General features: G+C 38.8%; 1 protein-coding gene across 8 annotated transcripts in view; it reads right to left on the reverse strand.

The window, feature by feature from the left end:
- Positions 1-14,065, reverse strand: part of PARG (poly (ADP-ribose) glycohydrolase) — a 146,180-nt gene that overhangs the window by 25,538 nt on the left and 106,577 nt on the right. For all 8 annotated transcript variants that reach the window (XR_001002707.1, XM_011950376.1, XM_011950379.1 and 5 more), the window contains 2 exons: positions 13,483-13,630; positions 282-360 (listed from right to left, as the gene is read on the reverse strand). Coding sequence is in view for 7 of the 8 variants with exons in the window: in XM_011950376.1 (XP_011805766.1) it covers positions 282-360; positions 13,483-13,630 (227 nt within the window). In the remaining variant the exon portion in view is untranslated. The remainder of the gene's footprint in view (positions 1-281; positions 361-13,482; positions 13,631-14,065) is intronic.

Genomic DNA, 14,065 nt, shown 5'->3' on the forward strand with positions numbered 1-14,065 from the left:
ACAGCTTCTGACTGTAGCTCAGAGGTAAAGAACTGTAGAGAATTCTGCCCCTCTTTGTCTTTGCTTTAGACTTTTGGTTTTATCTTCACTGTTCTTCCCTTTGGTACAGGAAGGTGGTAATAGTGTTTTAAATGACAATGAACCTTAATGCTGATTTCTTTTCTTTTTTCTTTTTAAGTTCACTTGCTGAAATACAAGCAGAGGGAATGAGAGTGTGTGAGGGTCAAGCCCAAATTCCTTTGTTTTTAGTCATGGAATACTGAAGACAGAAACAGACTTACCTTTCACTCCCATCTTCGTGGCTCCGGGACCAACGATATGTCTCAGCATAGCCTGTGTATTCACTGTACTGCTCAGTACCTGAAACAAACAATCTGTCACTATTAACTTCACACTTAATGGCAAAAACATTCCACCTACCACAACATGGCAAGAATCACTTCTGTTTAGCACTGTACTGAAGGTCTCTCCAGCCAGTGCAATAAAGCAAGAAAAGAAACAAAACGGCATAAAGAACGTAAAAAAATAAGTCAAACTGTCCCTATTTGTAGATATCATGATTGTTTACATAGCAAATTCTAAGGAATCACTAACTAAAGAGAGAGGCCAGGTGCAGTGGCTCACGCCTGTAATCCCAGAAGCGAGTGGATTACCTAAGGTCAGAAGTTTGAGACCAGCCTGGCCAACATGGTGAAACTCCACCTCTACTAAAAATGTAAAAATTAGCCAGGCGTGGAGGTGTGCGCCTTTAATCCCAGCTACTGGGGGACTGAGGTAGGAGAACTACTTGAACCTGGGAGGCGGAGGTTGCAGTGAGCTGAGATCGTGCCACTGCACTCCAGCATGGGAGATAGAGCGAGACTCAGTCTCAAAAGAAGAAAAAAGAAAAAAAAAGAAAGAGGGGAAATTAAAATAAAGAAAAAGCATGTAAGTAAACTTAGTAAGATCAAGGGTATGTTTGTATACTAGCAACAAACAATGGGAAAATAAACATTTTTTTAAAAATCCATTACCCATAATGTCAAAAACCATAAAATACCTAGGAATAAATGTAACAACAAAGAAGACACTACTGGGCAGGCGCAGTGGCTCACGCCTGTAATCCTAGCACTTTGGGAGGCCGAGGTTGGTGGATCACCTGAGGTCAGAAGTTCAAGACCAGCCTGGCCAACATGGTGAAGCTCCATCTCTACTAAAAATACAAAAATTAGCTGGGCGTTGTGGTGTGTGCCTGTAATCTCAGCTACTCAGGAGGCCGAGGAAGGAGAATTGCTTGAACCCGGGAAGCAGATGTTGCAGCGAGTGGAGACTGTGTCACTTCACTCCAGCCTGGGCCACAGAGCAAGACTCCATCTCAAAAAAAAAAAAAAAAAAAAGACACTATAAAAAAGAAAACTTAAATGGGACATATACTCTCTTGAGATAGAAGACTCAATATTGTTACAATGTGAATTTTTGATATAAAGATTCATATCAATCTTAACGCAAGTAGACATTAAAAAATAATAATTAAGGTGACTTAAAAATTTACAAAGAAATGCAAAGAACCTAGAATGAACAACAACAACAACAACAGCAACAAAAAACAAGAAAACTGGAACACTCAATGCCTTAAGTTGAACAACTTACTTAGTCTTGGCCTTCAGAAAGACCAAGAGTTGAATGGAATTAAGCAGAATCCATAAAATCACATTTGTATCATCAACTGATTTTCAACAAAGGTACTAAAATAATCCATCAGAAAAAAAATAGCTTTTCTAACAAATATTGCTGGAATAAGTAGATATTCATAGAAAAACCCATAAACCTTAACTGTGACCACACACTACAAATAAAAATTATTTTTAGATGGACCACAGACATAAACATAAAACACAAAACTGTAAGACTTTCAGAAGAAAATACAGGAGAATAGCTTTACGACATTGGGTAGGCACAATTTCTAAGACAGGAAAAAGAAAGCAGTGACCATAACATTTACAAAACAAGCCAGCCAACTGTCTGGGAAGTGAGGAGCGCCTCTGTCCGGGCGCCCTCCCATCTGGGAAGTGAAGAGCGCCTCTGCCAGGCCACTGCCCTGTCCAGGAAGTGAGGAGCGCCTCTGACCAGCTGGCCACAGTCCACAAAGTGAGGAGCGCCTCTGCTCAGCTGCCAACTGTCTGAGAAGTGAGGAGCGCCTCTGCCCGGCCGCAGCCCCATCTGGGAAGTGAGGAGCGCCTCTGCCTGGCCGCCACCCTGTCCAGGAAGTGAGGAGCGCCTCTGCCCAGCTGCCCACAGTCTGGGAAGTGAGGAGCCCCTTTGCCCGATCGGCCAACTGAGTGGGAAGTGAGGAGCGCCTCTGCCCAACTGCCCATAGTCCGCAAAGTGAGGAGCACCTCTGCTCCGCTGCCAACTGCCTGGGAAGTGAGGAGCGCCTCTGCCCGGCCAGCAAACCACCTGGGAAGTGAGGAGCGCCTCTGCCCGGCTGCCCAACTGACTGGGAAGTGAGAAGCGCCTCTGCCCGGCTGCCTGGCTGTCTGGGAAGTGAGGAGCGCCTCTGTCTGGCCACCCACTGTCTGGGAAGTGAGAAGCGCCTCTGCCCAGCTGCCCACTGACTAGGAAGTGAGGAGCGCCTCTGCCTGGCTGCCCCACTGTCTGGGAAGTAAGGACTCTGCCCGGCCGCTGCCCCGTCTCGGAAGTGAGGAGCGCCTCTGCCCGGCCACTGTGCAACCTTCCAAGAGTGAAGTGACAGCCTTATGTGTGATCTTTTCTGTCTTCCCCAAGTTTGCATTTTCGACATTAAAGTTTACTTTTTAAAGTTTTAAAAAAATTTACAAAACAAAAACTAGAATAAGCAAAATTAAATACTTCTGGTGGTCAAAACCCTCAGGGCTGAGCACAGTGGCTCATGCCTATAATTCCAGCACTTCAGGAAGCTGAGGTGGGTGGATCACTTGAAGTCAGGAGTTTCAGACCAGCCTAGACAACAGGGTAAAACCTTGTCTCTACTAAAAATACAAAAACTAGCCAGGCATGGTGGCGTGCACCTGTAATCCCAGCTACTTGGGAGGCTAAGGCAGGAGAACTGCTTGAACCTGGGAAGTGGAGGTTGCACTAAGCTGAGATCATGCCATCGCCCTCCGTCCTGGGTGACAGAGCAAGACTCCATCTCAAAAAAACAAAACAAAAACAAAAAACAAACAAACAATGAAAAAATACCTCAGGAAAATGCTTAGACAAGACTGGAGAAAAAATATTTTCAAATCAAGTATCTGACAAAGGACTTGTGTTCAGAATACGTGATGAATTCCTACATGTCTATATAAAAACACAACCCAATTTAGAAAAATGGACAGAAGGCTTGAATATAAACTTCACACAGGAAGATATACAACTGGCTAACAACCACATGAAATACTGCTCAACATTATTAGTCATCAGAGAAATGCAAATAAAAAAAAAATCACAGTGAGAACCCACCATACACTCAAAAGAGAGGCTAAAATAAAAAAGAATAAAAAAAGAATGACAACACTAAATGTTGACGAGGATGTAGAACAAGTGGAAATCTCATTATATATTGCTCGTAGAACATAAATTGGTGTAACAATTTTGGAAAAGAGTTTGGCAATCCCTTATAAAATTAAATATACACATATTCTTTGACCTAGAACTTCCATCCCTAGATAACTACTAAACAAATATTGAAAATATGTGCTCACAAAAACTGCAAATAATACTACTACTAAACAAATACTGAAAATGTGTGCTCACAAAAACTGCAAAGAATAATGTTCATAGCAGGTTTATTTATAATAGATTTGTATCAGTCATTGTTCAACCAGAGAAATGGAACCAGTAGGACATATATATGAAGAGATTTATTGCCAAAAATTGGCCTACACAATTGAGGAGCTGACTAGTCAGGTCCAAAGGGTGCACTGGAACTCTCAGGTATGGGTGAAGCGGCAGTGCACAGAATGAATCTCCTCTTCAGAGAAGCCTCAGCTCTGCTCTTAAGGCCTTCCACTGGACTGAATCGGGCCCAGGCAGATTATACTTATTTAATGCAAATCATATTGAATGTAGCCAAACACAGTGGCTCACGCCTGTAATCCCAGCACTTTGGGACGCAGAGGTGGGCAGATCACTTGAGGTCAGTAGTTCAAGACCAGCCTAGCCAACGTGGTGAAACCCAGTCCCTATTAAAATTACAAAAATTAGCTGAACATGGTGGCAGGCACCTGTAATCCCAGCTACTTGGGAGGCAGAGGCAGGGGCATCACAGTGGTTGCAGTGAGCCAAGGTCACACCACTGTACTCCAGCCTCGGCGACAGAGTTGAGACTTTGTCTCAAAGGAAAAAAAATGCTTATTGAATGTAATTAGATTAACTCCTTTACTTGTAGACTTTGATCACATCTATAAAATACTTTCATAGCAATACCCAAATTAGTGTTTGATAGAATAACTGGGGGCTGTAGCCTAGCTAAGTTGACATTACAAAAAAAAAGACTATCACAAAACTAAAGTGGAAACATCCAACTATTGATAAAAAATTAATAAAACATTTGCCATGATCACACAAAGGAATACTCCTTAGTAATAAAAGGGATAGAACCACTGATATATTAAAAATACATAGATAAATCTCACATTATGCTAGGCAAAAGAAGCAAGATACAGAAGTGTGTATGATATATATTTACATGACATTCAAAAAAAAAAAAGAAAAAAGTAATTTATAATGAAAAGAATAAAAATTATGGTTGTTTCTGGGGTTGGGGACTGACCAGAAAAGGGCTCAAGGGAAGTTTTTGAGGTGACAGACATTTTTTTTTTTAATGTCTTGATAGGGGTGTGGGATATAAAAGCATATCTATTTGCCAAAACTCATCATATTATCCATTTAACACTGTATACTTCAATGTGTGTAAATTTTACTTCAAAAATAAAAGAACTGTAAACAAATATTGAATTCCATTGAACAGGTTTACTTTCTGCAGTGGCATGGTTTAGAAGTTCTGAAACCACCTTTTGTATATATTAGGCTTAAACAAAAGAAAAAAATTGAAGATATTGGGAGCCACATTTTTCATAGTTGGGGAAGAGAGTTCCAATTATGGAAAGGGGGAAAGACTACAGTACAAGCTGTGATACTGGTTAAGAATGGGAGGTATCGATATAAATTCACAGTTGTATATGTGTGTGTGTGTGTGTTGTAACATATGTTCTAGTTCAAATCTTGGCTTCCAAAAACTAACAAAAATCCAGGACCACCTGCAGAAATGGTTGATTCCAGAGCTGGTGCAGGGAATATACAAGATAAGTCGACAACATCTTTTTGTGCTAAAAAGATGGAGATGTTCAAAGAAGAAAGTGCATTAAAGAATGACGGGCACATGTCAAAGGCACACAATAGTTTGAAGGCATTCCCACTGATTGAATATGGGACAATTTAGCATCAGATAATAAGCAATGGATCATAATCCACTGAATACAATAAGAATGCAAGTGTCTATACTTCCATATATATTAATAAGTATACTAAATAGAACACAGTATCACTTCAGTGGGATTCCTACCAAAATGAATAACCTGAACCTAATTTTGCAGTGGGCAAACACAAGAAGGACAATCTACAAAATAACTAGCCTATCCACTTTAGAAATATCAAGGTGAATGAACACAAGGAAAGGCTGAGAAATAGTTCCATTTTAAAGAATACCAAGGTATGAGCCTGGACTAATTGAAGACTGGAAAGAAAGCTACAAAGGTCATAATTGGAATAACAAAATTATATTATAATGTAGATTCACAGTACTGTATCAAATTAAATTTCCTGATTTTGATAACTAACTGTGCTGTGCTGATGTAAGACAATGTCCTAGTTCATAGGAAATATACAACAAAGTATTTAGGGGTAAAAGGGCACAGTATCTCCAATATATTCTTAAACAATTCAAGAAAAGAAAATAGACAAAATGATGAAGTAGATGGGACAAAAATGTAAACTGTTGAATCTCAGTAAAGAGTATATGGAAATTCCATGTATTATTCTTTCAACTTTTCTGTGAATCTGAGTAAAGAGTATATGAAAATTCCACGTATTATTCTTGCAACTTTTCTGTAAGTCTGAAATTTCATATGTATACACATAAAAACACATAATATAAAGCTGGGCAGGGTAGCTCACACCTGTAATCCCAGTGCTTTGGGAGACCAAGGCGGGAGGATCACAAGGTCAAGAGATTGAGACCACTGTGGCCAACATGGTGAAACCTCATCTTTACTAAAAATACAAAAATTAGCTGAGCGTGGTGGCACGCACCTGTAGTCCCAGCTACTCAGGAGGCTGAGGCAAGAGAATTACCTGAAGCCGGAAGGTGGAGGTTGCAGTAAGCTGAGATGGCGCCACTGCACTCCAGCCTGGTGACAGAGTGAGACTCTGTCTCAAAACAAACAAAAAAACACACAATAAAAAACCACATAATATAAATAAAGCTATGAAAACACTCTATTTTCATATATGATTAAAAATTTCCAGAATCAAAAGCTCAAAGATTTAAACTCAATACTAGAATTGTACACTGCTCCTAAAAATAATTTATATTTTAATTATCACACATTTATCTAGAATTCTGGGCAAGATATTCATGCTAAAAATCAAGAAAATAACTAGAAAATTTATGTTATTTCTTTTATGAAGCGTTCCTTGACACCATAAGTAGGGTTGATTGTTCCTCCTCCATGCTCCCCAGGTACTTTGCACATAACATTAGTAGAGCACTTAACATATTGAATTGTAATCTGAAAATCAATTGTATTTCCACGTAGTAGTAATGAATAAAAACAGAAATTAAAAAAAATTTACAACAGCAACAAAATTATGAAATGCTTATAGATAAATCTGACAAAATGGGGAAGAATTATACAATGAAGACTATAAAATACTAGTGAGAAAAACTGACATGAATAAACAGAGACATATATCCTAGACATGTGTCAAAGACAAAACATTGTTAAGATGTCAATTCTCCCCAAATAGATCTATAGATTCAAAGCATTCTCAAAATTCCAGCAGCTGTTTTGGTAAACATTGAAATACTGATTCTAAAACTCGGCAAAACAACTCTGAAGGAGAAAAAATTTGAAGGACCCATATTAACTGATTTTAAGACTTATTATAAAGCTATAGCAACCAAAACAGGAAGAACAAAAACAACACATTAATAAGCTTACTTCAAAACTTAAAACTTCTGTGTTTCAAAAGTCACTGTGAAGAGAATGAAAAGACATGCCACAAATATCTGATAAAGGATTTATATCCAAAATATATAAAGCTTTCAAAACTCAAAATAAAAAACAATGAAAACTTAGACAAAAGATAGCTTCATGGGTATAGTCATATGTCCAAACTTATGCAATTGTATACTTTAAACAAATAGTTTATTTTATGTCAATTATACCTCAATAAATCTGTCTTAAGAAATGGAATCTGACTTCCTCACTAGACTCTCAGCTCCTCAAGGGCAGGGATTATAATTATAGGCAGGGTGTGTTGGCTCACGCCTGTAAGCCTAGCATTTTGAGAGACTGAGGCAGAAGGATTGCCTGAGCCCAGGAGTTTTCAGACCAGCCTGGGCAACAGAGTGAGACCTCATCTCCACTGAAAATTAAAAAAAAAATTAGCTGGGTGCAGTGGTGTGAGCCTGCAGTTCGTGCTACTCAGGAGTCTGAGGTGGGAGGATCCCTTGAGCTCAGGAGTTTGAGGTAACAGTGAGTTATGATTGTGCCACTATAACCCAGCCTGGGTGACAAAGCAAGATCCTGTGTCTTAAAAAAGGAAAAAACAAATAACATTTTAATCTACATTAGCATCTTGTAATGCAAGAATATAAAATCAGTTGAGTAAGAACTTGCTGAATAAACATAATAATTAATGAGTCAAAGAAATTTAACTGATATTAAAATAATGAGTCCAGAAATAACCTGAAGGCACTACATAATTGATGCACACTAAAAATTCACATCTACAATAAATGCATGGTATGGTAAAAAGAGCACTGCACTGAGATTAGGAAACATGAGAAACTCGAAGTGAATCTTTACTAGCAAGGTGACCTTAGATAATCAAACTTCACTGGACATCATTTCATCATCTGGAATTCAGGGTTCTTAATAATTCTTATTTTGTTTACATCATAGAATTCCTTGGGAAACTAAATGAGACAAGTAAAAAATTCATTCATACCCACAAAGCCATCAATATTGGTGTCATCAGACTTAAATTTTTTAAGGGGGTAGAGATACCACAGATATGTGATTCTATTTACACGGGGGTGAAAAGCAACCTGGTCTACTTGCGTGATAGGAACCAAGACAGCAAGGACTACTCCTTCTTTTCTGTTTTCTGCCTAGCAGTAGACAAGCTTTGTTTTTCCTGTTCATAAAAAGACAAACTGCCTATTCTGATCTGTTAACTCGGAAAACAAATACTTGTTCTGTCTTTTTAAAAGAAAGTGGTTGAAAAATATGAAATATCAATTATCATATTTCTACTTCAGGTTAATATAGTTTTGGTGTTCTTTTCTAAGAGGAACAAGGTTAGATTTACTTCCTTCCCTCCTTTATGGGAAATAAAAAAATACACATACAAACACTTTTGTGCCAAACAAATTAAATCCTGGGTTTTCTAAGTAGACACCTTTTAACATGCCAACTGTCTCCTTTGAAAAAAGTGAATGCCTTTAACTTGTTTAAAATGTAAATTAATGAACTATGGTGAAAATATAAAGGTAAACTGGTAACAGCTACTGAGACAGAAGACTGAATGACCTTTGTGATAGCTCTCACTAGAGATGGGCCTTTAAGACTTCATAGTCAAAGATCTTCACTTAAGGAAAAACCTAGAAGGAATCCATTAAAATCTTAAGAAGAATGCATGACCTCTTTATGATATTTTAGATTTAGTAGTAAGAAACATGGTTATTTTCCCTGATTAGGAATAAGAGTTTGTAATGAACATGGGACAAAAATATTTGGAGATTTAAAAAAATTCTACTTACCAATGGGTTGTTGAAAGCAGGTTTGTATAGACACTATTTTACCCAAATTTTATTAGCATCACTCAAACAGTAGTGATTATGCAGTAGATGGAAAACTCTTGCTTTTAATTCTAATGATTATTAAAAACTTAGAAAAGACAAGCATAAAAATGTTTAATTTCCAAACATTTTTGGAAAACTCCAACTGAATTTGGACCCTTCCCAATGAGCTGGTGTCTTGACAGGCACCTCAAGTACTGTAACTCTAGAAGATGTCACCACTACTATAAGCGATGGTGTCTACTTGTTATCATTTCTATCAGCTCTGCTGACACTGAGAAAAGATGTAAAGATTTGTGATGTCTGGGATAATCTGATTCACTAGCGGCAGGTTTTATGTTAAATATACAAATACTCTGCCCAGTAGGTTTCATGCCTAGGCATCTGGTTTATGTGCTCACCAAACAGAAGCAGAAAAACAACTCTCAGAAAACTTAACACCCTTTAGTATTGAAACTATTTTCTGGATGTTGTATAGAAACAAATAAGAGGGAAAAAAAAGAAGAAGAAATGGGAAGATTGGAATTTTAACTCTTTCCCTCTATCTATACTTACTGAAAGGTTAACTCATGGCTGCCGCAGGGAGGATCACAACAAACAGAGGGATAACACTGTCTGTATAAAAGTATTTGCCTGTTTGCATGACCTGTTTCATAGTCATTTAAAAGACTGATACCAACCAGATATCCCATAATGATGATAAATTTAATTTATTTCCAATTTCTCAAACTCTTCTACAGATACAGGCAGCACAGTCACAGCCATTAGCTCACTGAGCTGGATGCATCATTGAAGAAATGGAATTGATCAGGCAGATAGATTGCAGTGCATGGCTAAGAGTCTCCTAAGGAGGGAGATGGCAGAAGTCCAGACATCAAATAGATGATGAAATGGCCATTTCCATTAAGGTAACATCACATCACAGATATTAATTAGGAGGCACTATAATAAAGTTAAGTGGATGTGGGAGAAAATGCTGAGTTAAAAGTCACCCCGTATGTCCTTAGCCTGAGGTAATTACAGATCTGAAGGTGAGTCATGGATCTGCAATTTTCCATTCATTTTACAATAGCTGCAGGAACGTTTAGAAATTACGTAAAAGGAGATTAGAACCCGTTTTTAGACTGGGGACAAATTAACTAAAAAAAGAAAATATTCTAATGTTTTCCTCTTAACATTCCTGTTTTATTCCCAAGGAAAATGACATCCTTTATTTACATTAACAACATTAATGGAGGATGACAAAGTACTGACTACTTTCTTTTTTTTTTTTCTTTTTTTTTGAGATGCAGTCTTACTCTGTCACCCAGGCTGGAGTGCAGTGGCACAATTTCGGCTCACTGCAACCTCTGCCTCCCACGTTCAAACCATTCTCCTGCCTCAGCCTCCCAAGTAGCTGGGATTACAGGCTCATGCCACTATGCCTGGCTAACTTTTTGTATTTTTAGTAGAGATGGGGTTTCACCGTGTTAGCCAGGATGGTCTCGATCTCCTGACCTCATGATCCGCCCACCTCGGCCTCCCAAAGTCTGGGATTACAGGCGTGAGCCACTGCACCCAGCTGGAATAGCAATCTTTTAAAGTATTATTTGATGTACGTAAATGATGAAGACAGTCACATTCCAAACCTGCAGAGCTTCTCTACAATAGTGTGAGACCAATAGCCAAAGTGTTGGTTGCCCAACAATAGATTTATGCCAGTTTTTTTGTTCTGTAATTCCTTGCAATCTCATCTCCCTTAGTACCTTGCCCAACTGTAACTTCCCACGTGTATCCATGATAACTAACAAATGCAGATAGATGGCCAAAATGTGAGTTGAGGAAGTGTTGAGTATAAAAGGAGTTTATCTTTCCATTTCAGTATAATTTGGATCATAATCTCAGAATTCTGGATGCAGTACTCCAAGTCACTAACTTCAAATGGCTGACTGAGGCTCTATCCAGGAAAAAAATTCCTTTGCGGAGGTTCCAATCTTAATTTCCTACATAAAGTCAGACAATTTACATTTTTTTTTTTTTTGCTTTATTTCACCAAAACAGCAGAATCACGGGGATAAAAATTTACACAGGATGTCTAAATGGTGTAGATTAACTCATTGAAAGCTCCTTTATCAACGCGTGCTTACAAAAGATAAAAAGACATCAGTCAAAAATGGTGCAGTAAAAACCTCTGAAAACTCTCTCCTCCATGAAAGCAATGGGAACACTGTGATGAGCACTGTGAGAATCAACTGAAAAGTAGCCAAAGGCTTGCAGCAATTCAGGGAGTGTTTATTCAAGAAAAACCAGCTGAATCTTGGTAAAAACAGTAAACTTTGCAGTGTTTTATTTGCCTTATTCCCATCCCACTCTCCCAAGCTCCATCTCGGCCTTAAAAACTAACATTCCTGAATCACAGTGAAAATCAGCAGCCATCAGAGGGGGCAAAAGGAAGCAGAAGCTCCTTCAAAGCCCAATTCTCAGAGAACTATCATTATTTGACCTGTCTGGTGGTCCCCTGGAGGGCCCCCGCTCAGAAGGCTGTCTTTACTTTACAGGACTTGGAGCTTGCCCAGTAGGAAAAGCCTAATTCTTGTGAGGGTTTGATGAAAACAATTATAGGCATTGTTTAACACTAAGACTTCCTGAGGTGGTGGCTAACAGCTGGGGCAAACAATAGGCTAACCAAAAGCTTCAAAGGAAAAGCTGAAGAATGAGATGTCCACAAAGGGCTTTGAAAAGTTCTAATATATTAAAACAAGAAGGAATCTAGAGGGCTCATGTGTGCTCATGGCCATATGAATGCTCAGGAAAAATGAGAGAAAGCCCTCAGCTCTCTCCTCTGCCTAACCTTGACAGGAAGTGAAGGCTAAGGCAGAGGCATCAACTGCTTGGTGTAGTGTTGAAGGTAGGCTGCACGTGCACATACATCCCTTCAACAAAGACTGAGAGACTTATTAGTTTCAGGCATTTAAGGAACTCTGTTCAAGTGTTAGCTGACTACTAATCTAACGAGCAGGGACTTCACTGGCCACACACAGAAAGAACACAGCCATCACAAAATTAGTTTATAAAGTCATTGAAAAAAACAGCAAGAAAGATGAACTGTGATGAAAAGAGAAAATCTGATTTCCAGGGTCACATTACATTATTTTAAATGTTCAGTCTTAAATGAAAATTAGGAGACATGGAAAGAAATGAGAAAGTATGCCCCATACTCAGAAAAAAAAGCAGTCATTAGTAACTGCCCCTGGGGAGCCCTGATGTTGGACTTAGCAGACAAAGAATTTACATCAGCTATTTAAAATATACTCAAACAACTAAAGAAAACTATGTCTAAAGAACTAAGGTATAAGAACGATACTTCTCAAATAGAGAATATTAATAAAGGGATATAAATTATAAAAAATAAACAGAAATTTGTAATTGAAAAGCACAATAACTGAAATAAAAAATTCATCAGGGCCGGGCGCGGTGGCTCAAGCCTGTAATCCCAGCACTTTGGGAGGCCGAGACGGGCGGATCACGAGGTCAGGAGATCGAGACCATCCTGGCTAACACGGTGAAACCCCGTCTCTACTAAAAACTACAAAGAAAAACTAGCCGGGCGACGTGGCGGCGCCTGTAGTCCCAGCCACCCGGGAGGCTGAGGCAGGAGAATGGCGTGAACCCGGGAGGCAGAGCTTGCAGTGAGCTGAGATCCGGCCACAGCACTCCAGCCTGGGTGACAGAGCTAGACTCCGTCTCACCAAAAAAAAAAAAAAATCATCAGGGAGATTGAAAGCAGTTTAGAGCAAGCAGAAAAAACAATCAGTGAACTTGAAGACAGGTCGATTGAGATTGAGTGTGAGGAACAAGAATAATAAAGAATGAAGAAAAATAAACAGAGCTTCTAAGACCCGTGGAACATCAAGTGAATCAACAGACATATAATCTGGGAGTTTCAGAAGATGAGGAAAGGGGAAGAACAAACATTTGAAGAAATAATGGCCCAACATTTACCAAATATAACAAACATTAATCTAAACATTCAAGAGGTTCAAAAAACTTCAAGTAGGCTAAAGTCAAAGAGATCCACATGTAGACACACCATATTCAAATCGTTGAAAGTGAAAGAGAATCTTAAAAGCAAAACATAAGGAAGAAAATATACTCTTCTGAAGGTAGTCTACAAATCTATCTGAGACACAGTGTGGCTTCAAGATTAGACTTTGGAGTCAGTGTTGTCCTGTATGTCTTTGGAGGTCATGTGGTTGGGTACACATTTTATATAACTCATGGGGATGGTTTTTCTCCTATTATAATCTTTGGGAATAACCATAAACTAAATTCTACAACCCAGGTGAGTGTTTAGTCTTCATGACAGATATTCACAGATGGGGAAGACTACCCCATTATCCAGGCTTCCCAAAACTAACCTGTGATAATTAGACATTCATTGTGATCCAGCACCTCAGTGAAGAGCCGTGAAACAATCAACTCAGGATTGATTAAAAAGCGGATTTCTTCTTGCACAAGTCCTGCACTGGTTACACCACCTCCAACAAAACGATTTGCAAAATCCACCTGTTGGGAAAATGTGGCATGTTAAATAGTGGTCAAAAATACCTATGATCAAGAAGCACACAGTCTCTAAGCTCTCATCTTTTACTCTCCCACGAAAATCAATTCCCAAATAAGTAACCTTCCCAGGAAGGGCAGATTATGGTTGCTTAAACTCTTTCCATCTCACTGCAGTTAACACCTCTGCACATTTCTCTGGGTCCCAGAACCACAGAAGGAATCTGGAAAATGGAGCCTTTAGGCAAAACATTACGTATTATACAGATTCTTGTTTATAAACCTATTTATGTCTCAGGAGCCACAAATCAAGGGAGGTCTTTGTCTGGGAAGGTTTCATAGTCATTCTCCCCCATTCACTGGTCAATTTCCTTTTATGTATTTCACGTGACTTTAATGTAATTAAACTTTTCTTATGTAATATGGTAACCAAACATTTGC

This window comes from Colobus angolensis, unplaced genomic scaffold (assembly GCF_000951035.1).
Source record: "Colobus angolensis palliatus isolate OR3802 unplaced genomic scaffold, Cang.pa_1.0 Scaffold306, whole genome shotgun sequence".
NCBI lineage: Eukaryota > Metazoa > Chordata > Mammalia > Primates > Cercopithecidae > Colobus > Colobus angolensis.